This window comes from Acromyrmex echinatior, chromosome 6 (genome assembly GCF_024713525.1).
Source record: "Acromyrmex echinatior isolate Ae372 chromosome 6, ASM2471352v2, whole genome shotgun sequence".
NCBI lineage: Eukaryota > Metazoa > Arthropoda > Insecta > Hymenoptera > Formicidae > Acromyrmex > Acromyrmex echinatior.
Genome location: NC_141857.1, coordinates 6,552,117 through 6,570,239, shown reverse-complemented (window position 1 = coordinate 6,570,239; position 18,123 = coordinate 6,552,117). Strand labels below are relative to the sequence as shown.

The window sequence follows — 18,123 nt, the reverse complement described above, 5'->3', positions numbered from 1 at the left end:
AATCCTTTTTTAAATCCTTTTTAAGATACGCGCCGCGTTTTCCACGCATGCGCGGGACCACGCGGAAAGATGGCGGCAGTCTGTCAACAGCAGCTACGTTCCTACGATTTCTACGTTTTATCAGCTGTCATGCCGTCGGAATCAAAGCTCGCGCGACATGAAAGCCCTTGCTCTCGTCCGAACTAAATTCTCGAGGAATGTTGAGCGACTGAAGGCGTACTCGTAAACCGTTTTAACGGACGTCGGATCACTCGGATCTCGGTTTGCTCGCGTTCGTCTCGGGACGTCGCTGTCTAATTCGAACAACGTTGCGATGGCCCTACAGGAGGACGAGAACACCTGGTAAGCCGTGATCGTGGTTTCTCTGTCTTGTCAAAGAATAACGTGTCTCATTGAAAGCGAGAACACCGAATTTTGCAATCGCCGCGATAACGTGTCAAATTTTTTTCGACCAGTGACACGTTTTACAATGTAAAGGTCGTAAAACGGAGAACTACATTGTTGCATGCATATAGCTTGCGACGAAGCGCAGTAGAAAATTTTTTATTAGCGGAACTACGCGACTTACGTAATATCATTTCGCTAATTAACATATTTTGCTAATTAACATGCTAATTAATATAATACATTTGTATAGATTGTAGATGGAAATTTTTTAATAGATATAGTCAAGTTTGCTTGTAGTCTCAATTTATGTAGTTTTAAATGCGAATAACAGTTTTTGTCATTTTTATTAATTCCAAATTAATTGTTATTTTAGGGTATTGGAACTGGAAGCGGCATTGTTGGATACAGAAGCACCATCTGCTTCTGATATATATGCCATTTGTAAAGGCCAACCGGTTCCTACAAATTTAAGACCAGATGTCTGGTTGGCTTGCCTTTATGTTACTGATCGAGGTGATCAATTTAGCCAGTTTAATGAAGTTTATGATTTACCAGAGCAAAATATAATTCGTGATGACTGTCAACAGTTGGTCGGTGAGTAAGTGAAAAACTACATATGTAGTCTCATTTATATTTACTAACAACTGCTGTTAAACATTACAGCAAAACTTGGGAATGATGATGAAGATAAAGTTTCTGTAGTTTCGGATCTTGAATCTATACTAACGTTTTATTGTAAAAGTAAATGTAAACAATATGAAAAAGGAAATGGATGGCTAGAATTATTAGGTCCTTTAATAGCTTTAAAATTACCACGTGCTGCAACTTATAATCTCTTTGAAGCAATAAGAGATATCTATATTCCAAGGTAAAAGATAATTACTGTTATCTTTTTGTTACTTAAATAAATATTTTTTATTGATGTTAATGTAAAATTAATTATTTATAATTAGGTAAAGATGGAGTTTCAATAGCATTCTCTACTAATTTTATAATAATATGTATTTTGCAAATTTTATAATAATATGTTTACTATTCTTTTTAGAGGTGAAACATATAGCTCAGTCTTGAGGTTATTGCTTCTCTATCATGAACCAGAACTGTGCTCCTTCTTGGACACAAAAAGGATATCACCTGATCAATATACGAAAGTATGGATGAATACCCTTTTCGCCGGTGTCTGTTCATTACCAGCTGTCTGTACAATGTGGGATCTGTACTTTATGCAAGCTGATCCATTTTTCATGCTGTTTCTCTCACTAATTATGGTTATAAATGCTAGGTAAATATATTGATTAAATTAATTAAATTATTGATTAAATTAATTTAGATATCGTATATTTGTTATTACATTGTTTAAAGTAATTCTCATCTTTATAGAGAGCAAATTTTGAACATGAAGGACGAAGACAAGCAAAGTATAATAGATGCAATAGCAATAATGCCCTGTGCTTTGGAAGCAGAGGATGTAACCGATTTCTGTTCGTTGGCACAGTATTACGCAATGAAAACACCAACATCTTTTAAACAAGACTTGTATCCCATAATGTTTGGTGAAAGTTCTGAAGAAAAGCTAATCTCTCACGCACTATGTTTACCCGTATCAGCACAAGAATTAGTAGAGAATGCTATCGAAACTCCATCTTTACCTAATAGCACTGTTGAAACTGTTAGATTTTTTCTCGTGGATTGTAGACCTGCCGAACAATACAACGCAGGCCACTTACCAACGGCATTTCATCTCGATTGCAACTTGGTAAGTTATCAATAAAATAAAAGTAAAAAATGTTTTAAATATATATTAAGTTTACGTAGCTTAAAATTTATTAAAATTGTGATTTTTATATATTGCTTTATATATAAATTTTAATAGAAAAGAAAGATCAAACATATATTTCTATCTTTTTAGATGCTGCAAGAACCTGCCGCGTTTGCTACAGCGGTACAAGGCTTACTACAAGCTCAGCGTCAAGCATTAGCTGTTGGTTCACAAGCTGGTGGAGAACATCTTTGCTTTCTAGGAAGCGGTAGACAAGAGGAAGATCGCTACACGCATATGGTAGTAGCATCCTTTTTACAAAAACATACACATTACGTGAGCATGGTTACTTCTGGATATCAAGGTATTTATTTTCTATTTTTTAGTATAATTTGACGAAGATAAATTATATTCTTTTCATATAATTATGATTTTGTTTTCAGCCATTCATGAATACTTCGGCGATGAAGTGGTGTCAAGTCTTGTTGATCATAATTCACAATATTGTTTAGTATGTAATGCTAATATGTTAGAAGAAAATTCGAACGAAGCAAGCCCTGTTAAAGTTAAAAACAATAATTCTGATCTTTTGGGCAAGATCGGATTAGCCATGAAGTTAAAGAGTCAAGAAGTAAAAGGAAAGTTATTTGATTATATTGTTAATCCTACAGCAAATGTTAATAGTAATACAGAAAAGAGAGATAGTAAAGACTTGGACTATATTAGACGTCAAAGAAAGACCGCACCTGTGTTTAGTATAGATGATGATCAAGAGATAGGTAATTGGATTCTCCTAATTATCCTTATGTAATCGTTAACTGTTTTATTAAAGATACTAATCTAATCTTTTCTAGATATGACAATGACTAACAATGAAAGTGAAGAGCCTATCGAAGTAGTATCAATACAACAATGGATGAAAGATCCCAAGTTATTACATTCCTTTAAATGCCAAGAAGTGAAAGTTAATGGCGATCTCTGTGATAGGTGAGTTTACAAGAAAAAAGGATTTTCTTTTGTATATGTAAAGTCATTCATGTGTGTATATTGTTTTCTCTTTTAGTCAACTATTGGTTACCGATAGTCATCTTATAGTACTGCGAGAAATCCCGGAACGAAAGGGCGCCGCGCACGTAATTGTGAAACGTCCCTTAACGAGTATCGTCAAAATAACGTCGAGAAAGCGGCACGCCGATTTAATAACTTTTAAATATGGTACGACGCAATATAACGACACAGTTATTTCTGATATGGATAAGTTTCTTATACCTAACGCGAGTGAAGCGACTAAATTGATCACGCAACAGATCATGAGACAATTAAATACGTCAGACTAATATTATGGACACATGGGTATTTTATAGAATAATTTCAAGCTAATGTACAGATGTTATCAAGTTCAATTTGTGACAAACAGTTTTCTTAAAACATTTTATCTTATAAACAAATTATTATTTATTGAAATAATTATTTACTTTTTGTATATGAAATATAGTCATTTAAATCAGAGTTTTTCAATATATCATATTTTTTAAGTGATAATTTAAAAAAAAATAAAAGCGAAAAATTTATAGATATTCAATTTTAGAAATAAATTTATAGATATCCAAATTTAGAAATAAATGAAACAATGAATAGAGTGAAAAGTAAAAACCATGTTAGCAATATCTGATAAAAGACCTATGCTAAGCATTAAAACGTATGCGCGTAATGATACATCTTGAGAAATTATTTAATATGCCGTAAATTGAAAAAGGTTGAAAAACGCTGATTTAAATAAATATAGAAATATATATACTAGATATGTGTACAATAAAATTAACAAAAACGTATAAATTTGAAAATTGAGTAAAAATATTTCTGATGTTAATTTCTCTTATCTCAATCAATTGAATCTCAATTGTGTTGAGAATAACATAAATTTATGTCCATATAACTTATATTAAGTCAACCGGATGACGTTTCATCATTTAGATACACAACTTTTTTAAATATCACGACGGTATGACTGACCTAAAAACCAATGCGTTCAACTTTGTAAATCACGTTTATACATAATCATTGTTAGCCATACAAAAAAAAACATTAGAATTTTAATAAAAATATCCAAAGGCCTTCAAATTTTTGTTTTGTAATAGTTTGCATAAAAGTTTCGCAGTGACTAATGTTAGTTAAGACTATTTGATTAGACCAAGATTCTGTAGGAAGAAGAAAATGCTAAAAATTATAAAGAAAAAAGCTAAGTTGATGCCAATACATATGTGCCTCCACATTATTAATCATTTCTTTGGTTGTGTTCATGTATAGAAAAAATAAGTATTCAAGCAAAAATATTTATCTACTTTAATTGGCAACTGGCTCTAACATGATTTTAATATATTTACTATGTGTTTGTATGCATTTGCATTTTGTAGATTGCCATATTGCAATATGTTTTCATAGGAAGAAATTTATTTATAAATTACATAAGTGGATATGTATAGGTGCAATATTTGTAAACAAACAGTACTTTTTACATTATCTCCTTCAAATTTTTCAGTCGTTTTAGCTATTCTACATTATAGAAAAAAATATTTATTATAGAAAACATAGAAGAAAATAAGCTTATACTACCAATAAAATTTTTGTAATAGTAAAATATAAAATACATTTCCTATTTCTTTACAAAACTTCGTGCTTACATAAAATTATATTTTTTTATAGCCTTGGTAGCAAAAAACGAAATATGGATGAAATAAGATATTTCTATGGACATAAAATATTTTCAAAGAAATAAAATTTCAAGGTTTTACTTCAGGAATGTTTCTTCTAAATCTGCGATTTATTTGTGTAATAAGTCGTAATAATTAATATTGCACATTACTTGCCACGTTATAATCTATAAAAATTTCGATAATTTGTTAATAAATATAAATTTCTTGTAGCTGCGTAATATATGATGACTTGAATATACGAATTTTTTTATGTTTACATACATTTACATATAAATACACATAAATCAGTTAAATTAATTGAAATAAAAAACAATTTGAATATCTAATATAATCATAAGATTTATTAGAAATCCAAAAAAATGTAAATATATATGTTGTTGATAATATTATCACACTGATAATTATATGCAACATATATATATATATATATATATATATATATATATATAGTTTTTAAATCATAAGTAATATATACCATACATGTGTATGTGGTAAAACTTTTTCATGTATGTGCTTCCGAACGAATGATTGTGAAAATAAAAAGTGTATATAAGTTACACATTTTAGAAACAGCAATAGAAAATTAACTTTTAAGAAATTAAACATATTGAAATTTTCAAAAACTCCCAAATACGTGTTTATAGATGTGTATATAAAAAGGCCATGTAATATAATACAGAAATAATATATATAATAAAAAGTTAACAGTAATACCTGAATACTTTATACATTAACAACTTTTTCATCGAATTAAACCTGTGTATTGAAAACTTATTGATAGTATCAAGTTATGAATCATTTAGTATAATTTATAGACATATTAATGTATGAAAAATTGTACACATACACAAACACACACACACACACACACACGTTTTTTTCTTGCACAGTTAGAAAACATTGTGAATAATATTAGTCAATTTAAAACCATTTAAAGATTAATGTCATATCATTACTGATATGCTATTATCAACATTATATTCAGCGTTGTACGACGACTTGTATGTGTAGGATACGCTTATAGTAATTTATTATTTCACTCCAATTACCTTCTATCCTTACTCAAAGACAAATTATAAAAAAAAATGTTCAAGAAAATGATGCTGGTTTTTCACATAACGTAAAAAAATTTTGGAATTGAAAAAATTCTTCGCTCAGATTTTCTTTAATTTTGCAATGACGAAAGTTGTACAGCAAAGCAACATCGTGAAATCCAGTTTACAGATAAAAAAAAATTGGTGACTGGTTCTACAAGTTAAATGGTATTCATGTTTTTAATTACATAATTCTATCGTTTTGGAGCAATAAATGCATCTTCGCGCGCGAGATTCAGATAAATATATATAGTAATAGAATTCACGCGGTTGACGAGAGCAGAGCATGGCGTAGCGTATATATGTTTATACACATACACGTGCACAAAGTGTGTTGATATGTGTAGTGGTATCAATCAGTATCCGGTTGCCAGTGTGCGCTGACGTGCGTACAAAAACTACGGAAGGAATGACTGTCAAACATGATGTACCGAAATTGTTCAAGCTGAAACAGCTAAGAAAAGTCAAAGTATGGGAGGAATAAACTGGAGTGAATTATTTCCAGGAAGGTGGAGTCCTGTTATTTTCATCTCCTACATAGCTCTCTTTATAAATCAAGGTACGTTGATCACATGTTCCGTAAATAATTTTCATCCTTATTATAAGCAACAAAATACAAATTAATATATTACAATATAAATTTGATTAATTAAATGTAAGTCGTCATGAAAATATGATATTAAATTGCAACAATCTACAGGTATTCTTGTAACATGGTCTCAAAGAAGCGGCCGCTATGAATATAATATTGTGGCAGTTGTGTTGATGACAGAAGTTCTAAAATTGGTCATATCTACAACACTTTATTGCAAAGAGTAAGTAAAACAATTCATAATTTGTATACAGCTGGTCAATGTGGGTCGATTTTCCTACTATCAGCATTAATTCATCTTAATTTTCAGCAATAGTATCCTAACGCTTCTCCAGGAGACAAAGAAAAATAAAAAGGGTAAGAAGAAAAACAGAGATAAAGAAACTTAACAAATATCATATGCTCAAGATTCAGTGTACTAAAACTTCTATCTGTTTTCAGTGCTTCTGCTATATATGATACCTGCACTTTTGTACTGCCTGTACAACAATCTAGCATTTGTCAATTTGGCTAGGTTCGACCCCACGACTTATTACATTCTGTTGCAACTCCGCGTTGTACTTACGGGAATCATTTTCCAGGTATATCGATGACATTGGTATTCATAGTCGATTCTTGTATTTAACCTATCGTAAAATGATAAATCAGCATCTTGAGGCATTACTCAAAACTGTCTTGAAATATGTCTAAAGACATAAATATTTAACCATTATTTTCTACATACATAAAAGAATAACGTTGAACGGATGACGTAATAATTCTGATTTCTTCTAGGTCATTTTTAACAAAAAGTTATCCGCAACGCAATGGTTTTCCCTAGTGATCTTGACAGTCGGCTGTATGATAAAGCACTTTGATACCCACGTCCTTGGCACAGAATTCCATGTAGATATTTTTCTACTTCTAATTCTTGTACAAGTGAGTCATTTATTATATACCTGTATAAATGAAGGCACAATTAAGTTTTTTGAAAAACAAAAAAACTTGTCTTACAGACGACGTGCTCCTGCTTGGCTGGTGTATATAACGAGTATTTACTGAAACGGCAGGGCGCGGACATTGACATTTTTATACAGAACGTATTTATGTATATCGACAGTATTTTCTGCAACATTGTAGTAATTGTCCTGTTAAGTGTATTCACGAACGACATCAGCGAAACATTGAGTAACGTTGAGATCGGTACGTTCCTGCAACCGAAAGTAATTTTAATTATGTTAAACAATTCTCTCGTCGGGATAATAACGAGCTTCTTTTTAAAAACCTTAAATTCTATACTGAAGACCTTTGCCAGCGCGGTAGAATTAATTTTTACAGCAATGCTTTGTTGGATTTTGTTTAGCATACCCGTTAGCACGAACACCATCGTCTCTATAATTATGGTGAGTGTTGCTGTGCTTTTATATTCGAAAAATCCTGTACAGAACGCTCAACCCAAAGAGGTAGCGGAAAGTGGAAAGCTTTTAGTGTAAACGACAGTATTAAGTTTTAAATGACAAATGGTCGCAACTAAATTGTAAAACAAAGCGCATGTTATCAAGCTGTTGCAAATATTTTATGGTACGACGATAAGATTATGTGATAATAATAAGGTTGTTAATTTAAGATATTGACTGAATGCTTGTGAATAAAAGTATCAGTTTCTTTTGACAGATATCAATAGAAAATTAAGTAAATGATTTAACGAGCAATAATAATTTTTGTTACTATAATAACAAATCGTAAGAATCTTTATATTATAATATTATATTATTCTTTATATTATATATTTTCTTCAAAGTATTCGATCGTTTTTCTTTAAACACACAGAAAAAGAGTAGATTAAGGCCTGATTGACAATATATTTTAAGATATCATATCAATTTCTAGAATTTCTTAGATATTTCATAGATATTCTATGTTTAAATTGTGTATCTAATCTTCTTTTTAAAAAAAGGCAGACTTCGCAGAAATTGTGCGAGACGTCGATCATGTATTCGATGTTACTTGTTAATTCTGATTTCTACAATGAATATCTTTTATAAAAACTTCGATATCTGAATAAAAAAAGGAGAAGATCATTTTTTTAAATTTCAATTCCAAATCCATTCACTTGTGAAAATCAGCCCTAACAATCTCGCAAAACGATTCATATCGAGATCATTGTGGATGAATGCAGATGTATTCGTTCATTGGTCGCCTAGCTTTGTTATCTCTCATATATCGCTATTTCAAATTTAAAGTTTATTAATTATAATTGGACTTCTCTCTGCCGTTCTTTGTATTACACGTTTTTATCCTTCTTCCTCCAAATGCAGTTGTTTTTATCGTCCCTTTTCTGTAGCGTATCATCCTAGCAAATGAGAATGGATTAAAATAGATTGAAATTTTTTTCTATCCGAATTTTAAATAGTGTATTTTATATATATATATAAATAGCGAATACTTTTTTTGGATTTAATTGGATTCAATTGGATTCAATTGGATGCAATTGGATTGAAAAACATTTCCTATTCAAAATTTTGAATTGAATAGTATTTACAATGCACAGAAAAAGCTAATATTATTTTTAGATTGAAAGGCATAGAGATATGCTCCATGCAATTCCTATAAATGAATAAAATTTCATTGATGAATAAAACATTCATTGATTGAAAAGCATTCATTTTAACATTCGTGAATCAATATTTCTGAAAATCTGAATCCATTTCAATTCATTTCAATCCATTCTCATTTGCTGAGATCATAACGAGCGACGCAATTTCTATTGCATCACATTCTATTATTTATTCTTGAAAGAATAAGCAGACACTTTGTAAAAATTCTTGGAAAAAATTCATTGTTAAGAAGAAGAAAGAAACGATCAATTGCAATCGTCTCTCTTCCCAGCAAACGAGAATGGATTAAAATGAATTGAAATGGATTCAGATTTTCAGATTTTCAGTTTGATTCACGAATGTTAAAAAGAATGCTTTTCAATCCTGAATGCATTTTTATTCATTTATACTATTTATAGAAATTGCATGGAGCATATCTATATGCTTTTTAATCTAAAAATAATATTAGCTCTTTCTGTGCACAACAACACATAGTGTTCAATTCAAAATTTTGAATAAGAAATGTAGTTTTTCAATCCAATTGCATCCAATTGCATCCAATTGAATCCAATTGAATCCAACTAAATCCAATTAAATCGAAAAAAAGTATTCGCTATTTAAAATACACATTCGGATAGAAAAAAATTTCAATCCATTTTAATCCATTCTCGTTTGCTGGATTTGTCCGTTCTTCGTGCATTCGGTGCATTCGGTGCATTCGTCGTGCACGTGTGCGTGCATTGACGTGATGCGTGCGCGCGCGTTGACAGATTCCATAATGACGTCGTGGGCGTGTGTGTGATGTGATACATGTGCGATAAGTGCGCGATGCCTAGGGGTGCCGCGGCAGCGTTCTACGTTCTCCCGAGGATCCCGGTTGGTCCCGACGATCTTCCCCTTGGAATCTCCTCCTCTTGGCAGCGCCGTCTCACGTCTGCCGGTTTTCTTTATCTCCTCTTTTTTTTCCTTTTCCTCTCTCACCAGGTGATTCGACGGGCGGTACTAAGGGTATAAATGAACGTGCGTTAATGCGCGGCGGGCCCGCGCTACGAGCGATTGCGTCGGATTACATTGAGCCCGAAACGCCGGACGTAACGGTTTCTGATTCTTTTTCCTCTTTCGAACATGGGTAAGTTATTCAGTATTTTCGCGAAGTTTACGCGTCCTCGCACGACCGCTGATCATTTCAGAGGATTCCACGGAGGCGCAGAAGTGGCAACAACATCTGACCCTGCTGCGAGAGCAGTATGTCAATTTATACAACGCGAATGCGGAACTCCAACGAGAGTACGCCGTCGCCACGGCTGAGAAGCAGGAGGGCGGATTCGTCGCCAGGCTTCTGGCGACGGTCGCATCCTTGTACTGTCAACATCGTTATAGGTATCCTTACATGTATAACCTGAAATTTCAGGTATCTTGCAACAATAATAATGTAAGATATTAATAAGTCTATTTTTTTAACTGTTTGTTTTCAGTGATATAAGTATAAAACTGATCGACCAAGAGATACCGGCGCATAAATTCGTATTGTCTGCCAGATCTGATTTCTTCAGCGATGCAGCCCTTGTGGAAAAGACTATTTTAGGTTAGATATACTTGCAACTAATTTGTTTATATCTTATTTTTACTTTAATACTTTAATTTATGTTTTATTTTTATTTAATACAATTAGATTGGTTCTTAATCTTACTTTAATACAATTGTTGTGTTCAAATACAATTGTTTATTACAAATGTTTCCAGATTGGAGCAGTTTAAATAGTGCTGTTGCATTAGTGCTACTGAAATGGATTTATACAGGCAAAATATCCCAGGAACACTTAACGTTAGATCTGATGAAAGCAGCGGCGGGTTTCCAATTGTCCGATCTAGTAGATCAATGCGAAAGATATCTGATTGGGACAGTGGAATTGAAGAATTGCGTGGGATTGTACTCAGCCGCTGAGGAACTGGGTACTCTAAAATTGAAGGAGCATTGCAGTTCCTTAATTTCAGCGCATTGGGTAAGATTGACATTATCAAAGTAACAATATTAATTTTATACCTAAAATGCCTATATATATATTACAGGAAGATCTGACCGGCGAGGACTTCAAGGAAATGCCTGGTTCTTTACTGTATAAATTACTACAAACAAAGAGCAAATATCCTTTGCATGCAGCGGTACGTTTGATGCGTGAAGATGTCGTGTTTCTGTACTTGGTGGAACATAACGCTGAGGTAAGTTTTTTCTTCCTTTTGTGAAAAGCCAAACGTGACATATTTATTGAAGTAAATTTTATTGAAGTAATTTAAATTGCAATACATAATTATTTGCATAATTCATAAAAAAATATATATGAACGTAATATGAAAATATTGTACCACTAAAATATATAAGGATTTAATATTATAATTTGTTCATTATTGAATATCTTAAATGTTGTATTATTACAATTTACTTACATGTTCACAGCTCGAGTTTAAATGTTAATTAAGTACTTATACGTGTACAAAATACGCTTTGTTTAAGAACATTTGAGATAAATGATAATTTTTTCTTAATAGTTTTTGGCAGTGAATGTTAAAATTATTAGATCACTCCAAAGAATCTTCGTTAATTTCTTATATTCAATCATATTTATTAAAAACTATGATAAACTTTTTCGATCATTTCAGCCATCAAATTTACACAAATATTAGCAATGAATAGATTTTTTATACTTTAATGTATATTTGTAATATTTTTTATAAATATACTTTAATGTGTATTTGTAATACTTTTTATAAATATAGAAAATGTTTCAATTATTATCTTAACAAGATAATAATTGGATAATAATTTAAAATAGGAAAGATTTTTCTTTTCATTCAATCTTTTTTTTCATATTATATATTATGCCAAAATTATAAATATAGAAATAGAAATTTACAAATTACAAAATTAAAAATAAACTATTTAATGTAATAATTTTAATAACAAAAAAATAAGTAGCTAGACAGCTTTGTGTGGTCATTCATATTGGATAGGCCTCAATATTTTTGTATTTATGTATATAACATTTGCAATTTGTTATGATTTCTGCACTTCCGTATTTAACAGCAGAGACTGATACTTACCATATGCACGAACTCGTACAATTGCACTTTCTTTTAAGTAATACGTTACGTGCTACAAACAATTTTATAACAATCTCATAATTAACATCGTTAATATTGCCCCATATATTTTGTTAAACATTCCAATTTGCGAAGGAGATGAATTGCACAGATGAAAACTACAAAAGCAGTATTCAGGTGGGCCAGTAGGCGCGCCTCTGTGTTCTCCAATAAAGCAACCCTCGTCGTAAGCGGATGTTATGACCTCTTCCTTTTTATACCACTGCTTATCGGCATCGTTGTAAGTGTGAGAAGTATATTTCTGTGGCGCGCAATCTCGTTGAACAGTGGTCACTACAGATGCTGAAAGAAGAAATTCGTAAATAAATAAACGTCTACCTATCACTTAGACAACAACACTTGTGAGACTTAACTACCTACTTTTAGACTTATACTGAACGGTTCTTTTCATACAAAGCGTCGAGGTTGGACAGAACACTTGAAATTTGGCACTCCCATCGAAATGAGAACAAAGCAGATCTGTGTCATCCGGGTTTGTGAATGTCATGAGACACTTGAAACATGAAATACCTTCTGCCTCTACTTGTGAAACGTCTATAAATTTCAAGAATTAATTTCATGTTCTCATTTGCAATATTTTTCAAATATATTGGTAATATATTGGTAATACAAAAAGAAACATACGCAATATATAGAAAATACTGATATATAATATTATAAGACTTGGCTGTAGACTTGGCTTTAAGTTATACATTTTATTAGCGATATCATTCGTCAAGGAGTATTGTCAAGGAGTAATTATTACTTAAATCAGTAATGAAGTATTTTACTTGATCACCTTATTTCAATAATAACGATGAATCTGAAATAATATTTATATTAACGTTTAGCATGAGATTTTTATATTCTTTTCTCTCCAAGATTATTTTACCAACCATTATTAAAATAAAAAATATCATCCATATGTTTCGCCTAAATAACCTTGTTATGCATAGAATTATAAAAGATTTGAACGATTACAAATAATCGCTTTTTTAATTGTTGACGAATTTCTCGTTTGAGATTCGTTGGAAAGCGCTAGATTTCACCGTTGGGTGGTCCTTCGTATTCGCGTGAAGTTTCCAAATCGAAACTTTTCGATCTCTCATTATCTTCTTAATTAACACGCACTAATCGACGTTCACCGTCAAATAGAGCGGCGAACAAGCGGCGCCCATCTATCACAGAGTTTCGTTGTTTGCATAACGTATCATAATGTCTTATTCCGCGACACGCACCACGGTATCGTGGATCCACCTCGTGCGAAAATGCATCAGAAACGCGTGGAACAACGACTGGTCGACGGCCGATTGCGGTCGGTTGGACGTACCGCGATTCGCGAAGACCACGTCATCCGCCTTGGCGGTGGCTTTAATACTCCCTCGGTCTTCCATGTATATCAGAAAATAATCTCCATACTTCCTCCACTTTTTCGCGCTGACCCGATACTGTACGTGTCATTCCAACGCGTGAACACACACACGCGTGCACGCGCTGATAGCAGTGGCTCTCAAACCTCAGCTTCTTCTACAACTGTTGTCATTATAACTTGACATTTATTTAAAAACTAAAATATTAATTTGAAATGGTACTTTAAATATACGTTCATTCGAAATTTAAATGTTTATTTAAATAATTATTATATTGTTTTTAATAATGTTTATTACTGTTGTAATAAGATGTTTTATTACTATGTATAAGATTAATAACATAAATGCTCTTTGCAAGCTTTAAAATTATGCGTCTTGTTACGTAGATCTTTAAATCAGTTTTAAACAAAATAAAAGTGATGAATTTTTTAATATCTTTTGCCTTTTGACGCTAACGTTGAGATCATTTATGTCAGCTTCCGAAGGCTGTCAATGTTGTGGATCACAAAGGAGAAATGGCTCTAGAAGTTGCCTTGAAAACTCGCCAGCCATCTCTGGCACGCACCCTGGTCGAGCACGGAGCGGATTTAAATGCGAAAGACGCGAGAGGTCTTTCTCTCCTTCATTCAGCTATCTTGAAGGGAGACTCCTACTCATCCGAATTCATAATTGAGCAGCTGGAGAACAATGGCAGCGTATCAAAATTATGTGAAGCTGTGAAAATTAACGAGAGTGCGAAGAATGCGGCAGATCTTAAGCAACTGGAAGGCTGCACTGCTTTGCATCTAGTAGCAAAACACAATACGGAAAACATGTTGGCGGTTGGAACGAGATTACTCCAAACGGGAATTGATCCGAACTTACAAGACCACAGAGGATGGTAAATTTGTATTTTCTATCAGCTTTCTGCTTAAAAATTTTTAACTCTTAATTAATAAAAGAATTCAGACACAATGAAAATTAATTATTAAATAAGAAACAAGAAATAACAGATTTCAACTGCACAGCTTTTGATAGATTGAAATTTTATTCCTTTTATTGTGTCTGAGCCTTCATATTACACTTCAAATAATGTAGAAACTAAATGATTGTCTGATAAAATTTGAAATAGAATTTATAATACATTTAAAAATACATCAAATTAAGATTATTAGCATTTTTTATCCCCTGCTTTTTTACAGGACTCCACTTCATAGCTGTATCTCGGAGAAAAACGAGATGTTGTTCGATCTATTACTCGAAGCGAAGAATATAGATGTAGATCAAATCACAAATGAAGATGATACACCGTTGTGTTTTGCAATGAAGATGGAACCCTTCAACGAATACTTTGCGTCGAAATTGCTTGCTAAAGGCGCTATACCGAATCCAACATATGATGTTACCGGAAACACATTGCTTCATATCTTGTCGCAAGAACGCAAAGAAGAGGCAGCGTTATTCTTAGTGGAATATTGTAATAATAATTTAACGAAAACTAACAACGAAGGTTTCACAATACTACACGAAGCGTGCAGAGTGGGTTTAAAAGATCTGACTCATGCTCTGTTAAAAAACGGGCTGCCGACCGATGTCGTTACTCTTTCCACTGGCGACGCGCCAATTCATTTCGCTATTTCGAATCTGTACACTGACATAGTCATCGAGTTATTGGATGCTACAAGTTTGGATTCGCAGTTGACTATTAAGAACAACGCGAACGAGACACCTCTGAGTTTGGCTATAAAAACACCATTCAAGAAAGGTAAAGACATCGTGCTGGCTTTGATAAAAGCTGGAGCTGACGTGAACGAGCGCAACGACGAAGGCCTGACGTTATTGCATCAAGCGATACTGAAAGAGGATTCAGCTACAGCGATATTTTTGTTAGAAAATGGCGCTGATATGAACGCAAAGTGAGTTTGATAATACAATAAAATTTACAGAAATCTATTTGCGATTACAGTTTCAATTTTATTAACTGTATTAATTGTATTAATTTTGATACGTGCAGAACAGCCAATGGAGAGACACCGTTACAACTGTGCGTACACTGTAGACTGGGCGAAGTGGTAGAGGCTCTTTGCAGGCGAGGCGTAGACACTTCAATAGGATGTCCGTTATGGGATGCTTTAGATTCGGATCAAGAAGATACTGCATCAATTTTGGTTAAACATGGAGCGGACACAGATTGTTGGGGTCCAGGCCCTGATAGCTGTCAACAAACGTTGTTACACAGAGCAATCGACGATAACAAAGAAGATATTGCACAGTTCTTGATTAGAAGGTGCGAAATTTTTTTTAGTTGAGAAGAATGGATAACAAGCAAAGATTTATTTTAAAAAGTTATTAAATCATTACAGATACTATCTTATATTTTGTAATTTGTCATGATGAAGATATAATTCGATTTATTGTAAAAAGAAGTTATTTAAGTAATTTCAAACGTTGTACCTTTTTTTAAATAATGATTTATTGTTTTGTAGTGGATGCGATTTGAATGCTCCAAGACGACCCGGCCCAAACGGTGCTGGTGGAGACGAGGCAAGAGATGAGTGCACACCGTTACATTTGTGTTGTCAATGGGGACTGGAGCAAGTCGTTCAAACGCTCATCGAACACGGAGCTGATGTGAATGCCCGCGACGCGGAAGGAAAAACACCTGTGCATGTGGCGATACAGAATCAGCATTCGCAGATTATTTCTCTTCTGCTGTGCCACCCAAATATAGATCTGAATAAAAGAGATAAGAAAGGATTGTCGCCTTTCGCGACCGCCCTGACAGTTCGCAATAACAAAGCTGCACAAGCAATATTAGAGAGATTACCTAAAGCCGCTGAACAATACGACAATAAAGGCAGAAATTTCTTACATACTGCTATACAGAAGGGTGACATGGAGAGCATTCTATTTTTATTGTCTATACAAGTATTGTATTTAATTTAAGCGTAATAAATTAATTATGTATAAAGCCAGTATCTGCAGCCGATCGTCACTTTTCAGGTAGATGTAAATTCGAGAATACACGATGTTACACAAACGCCACCCTTACATCTTGCCGCTGTGTCGGGGAATGAGATGTTGGTGCGAAGTTTAATTCTGGCGGGTGCTCGTGTCAACGATACGGATGCAAATAGGAACACCGCTCTGCACGTGGCGGCCAAAGCGGGACATGCCGCTGTTGTCTCTGCGTTATTGCAAGTAAGAAACTATCTAATATATTATGTATCGAAATTAACAATCTTAATCTCTATAATTACAATATTTCACGACAAACAAATTCTCGTTTGCGTAGAACAATATTAATTTTGACGCGGTAAACGCGGATGGCGACAACGCGTTGCACGTAGCTGTAAGAGAAGGTCATGTATCAGTGGTGCGGACATTATTGACTGAATGTACGTTAGATGCGGAAGCAGTGAATCTCAAGGGTCGTAATCCTTTACATGAACTAGCCAGATGCGCGAGGGACAACGCTGCGACGATATGCGATCTATTCTTAGAATGCATGTCGCAATATCCAGTTAATAACGCAGGTTACACAAAAAAGACAACGATAAAATTATTTGAAAAATTAAAATTATTCTGAAAGACAGTACAATTTCTCTTAGCTAAACTATATTATGAGTGTTTTCCAACAAGAGACACAAATGAATAATTACATTCTTATTTGTCAATGTTAAACAAAGATGAAGTTATTATGTTACGGTGATTGTTACACCTTGTTTCTTGCTGAAAAGCACCATATATGTGTCTTATTGAGTTTGTATATTTCAGATTTGGATGGAAATACTCCTTTGTTGATCGCGTATATGAAGGGCAATGGCAATCTTTGTAGAACGCTAGTGAAAGCCGGGGCATGCCTAGGTTCGATGAATAAAGATGGAATTACGATCTTTAATTATCAAGTAGCGACAAAACAGTTATTGTATAGACTGTTAGATTCTTTAACACAAGAAGCACCGTGGTCCGACAAGGATTGCTGCTTAGAGTGCGGAACAAAATTCTCTCTTACAATGCGCAAGCATCATTGGTATTGTTGAATTGTTTTAAGAACAAAAATTGAACGTGTTAATCTTTTAAATATATATTTAATATTCTCTTTTTTTTAGTCGACATTGTGGACGAATTTTGTGCAGCAAATGCTCAGGTCAAGATGTACCAATCTTGAAATTTGGCTTGAACAAACCAGTACGTGTGTGCAATGTATGCTTTGATGTATTATTGGGTACTGGTTCTCTTCAACCATCATAGTTAAAATAAGAATTTATATATATATATATATATATATATATATAATATATATATATATATATATTTATGACAAAACAAATGGAGAAAAAGATCATTCCAACATTTTTTTATATGACAAAAAACAGAACGAACTGAACTGAAAGTCTGTGTATAATTATGTCATTCATATTTTATGTATTCTATTGTATACACATTGTTCAAATTTGTTAAAAACTATTTCGTAGAGTTGAAATACAGATGAAGAAGAAACCATGAAGAGAT

The 18,123-nt window shown here is 33.1% G+C and overlaps 4 protein-coding genes and 2 long non-coding RNA genes across 6 annotated transcripts; 3 read left to right on the top strand and 3 right to left on the bottom strand.

Annotated features, from left to right (window-relative positions):
* Nucleotides 1-29: 29 nt before the first annotated feature.
* On the top strand, nucleotides 30-5,571 carry TBC1D23 (TBC1 domain family member 23). Its single transcript, XM_011069324.2, has 9 exons — nucleotides 30-342; nucleotides 761-981; nucleotides 1,051-1,255; nucleotides 1,433-1,669; nucleotides 1,768-2,143; nucleotides 2,297-2,510; nucleotides 2,590-2,925; nucleotides 3,001-3,133; nucleotides 3,210-5,571. The coding sequence occupies exons 1-9, from the start codon at nucleotides 314-316 to the stop codon at nucleotides 3,481-3,483; spliced, it is 2,025 nt and encodes a 674-aa protein (XP_011067626.1). The 5' UTR covers nucleotides 30-313; the 3' UTR covers nucleotides 3,484-5,571.
* A 706-nt stretch (nucleotides 5,572-6,277) lies between these two features.
* Nucleotides 6,278-8,606, top strand: senju (UDP-galactose transporter senju). Its single transcript, XM_011069318.2, has 6 exons — nucleotides 6,278-6,513; nucleotides 6,655-6,769; nucleotides 6,857-6,903; nucleotides 6,988-7,127; nucleotides 7,321-7,464; nucleotides 7,542-8,606. The coding sequence occupies exons 1-6, from the start codon at nucleotides 6,426-6,428 to the stop codon at nucleotides 8,016-8,018; spliced, it is 1,011 nt and encodes a 336-aa protein (XP_011067620.1). The 5' UTR covers nucleotides 6,278-6,425; the 3' UTR covers nucleotides 8,019-8,606.
* LOC147909320 (uncharacterized) lies at nucleotides 6,738-7,938 on the bottom strand. The gene is made up of 4 exons (XR_015545385.1): nucleotides 7,811-7,938; nucleotides 7,540-7,736; nucleotides 7,271-7,455; nucleotides 6,738-7,172 (listed from the first exon to the last, which is right to left on the bottom strand). It is a non-coding gene; the product is annotated as an uncharacterized LOC147909320 (long non-coding RNA).
* Nucleotides 8,607-9,892: 1,286 nt separating the features above from the next.
* On the top strand, nucleotides 9,893-18,122 carry LOC105154127 (ankyrin repeat and FYVE domain-containing protein 1). Its single transcript, XM_011069445.2, has 13 exons — nucleotides 9,893-10,251; nucleotides 10,313-10,502; nucleotides 10,598-10,707; nucleotides 10,865-11,124; nucleotides 11,192-11,341; nucleotides 14,106-14,509; nucleotides 14,811-15,524; nucleotides 15,623-15,895; nucleotides 16,095-16,536; nucleotides 16,612-16,809; nucleotides 16,904-17,144; nucleotides 17,386-17,641; nucleotides 17,721-18,122. Exons 1-13 carry the CDS (start codon nucleotides 10,248-10,250, stop codon nucleotides 17,860-17,862), a joined length of 3,384 nt encoding a protein of 1,127 aa, XP_011067747.2. The 5' UTR covers nucleotides 9,893-10,247; the 3' UTR covers nucleotides 17,863-18,122.
* On the bottom strand, nucleotides 11,384-13,766 carry LOC105154060 (uncharacterized). The gene is made up of 4 exons (XM_011069317.2): nucleotides 13,156-13,766; nucleotides 12,905-13,082; nucleotides 12,641-12,814; nucleotides 11,384-12,562 (listed from the first exon to the last, which is right to left on the bottom strand). Exons 2-4 carry the CDS (start codon nucleotides 12,972-12,974, stop codon nucleotides 12,285-12,287), a joined length of 522 nt encoding a protein of 173 aa, XP_011067619.1. The 5' UTR covers nucleotides 12,975-13,082; nucleotides 13,156-13,766; the 3' UTR covers nucleotides 11,384-12,284.
* LOC147909319 (uncharacterized) lies at nucleotides 15,562-16,165 on the bottom strand. Its single transcript, XR_015545387.1, has 2 exons — nucleotides 16,063-16,165; nucleotides 15,562-15,823 (listed from the first exon to the last, which is right to left on the bottom strand). It is a non-coding gene; the product is annotated as an uncharacterized LOC147909319 (long non-coding RNA).
* Nucleotide 18,123: the final 1 nt, after the last annotated feature.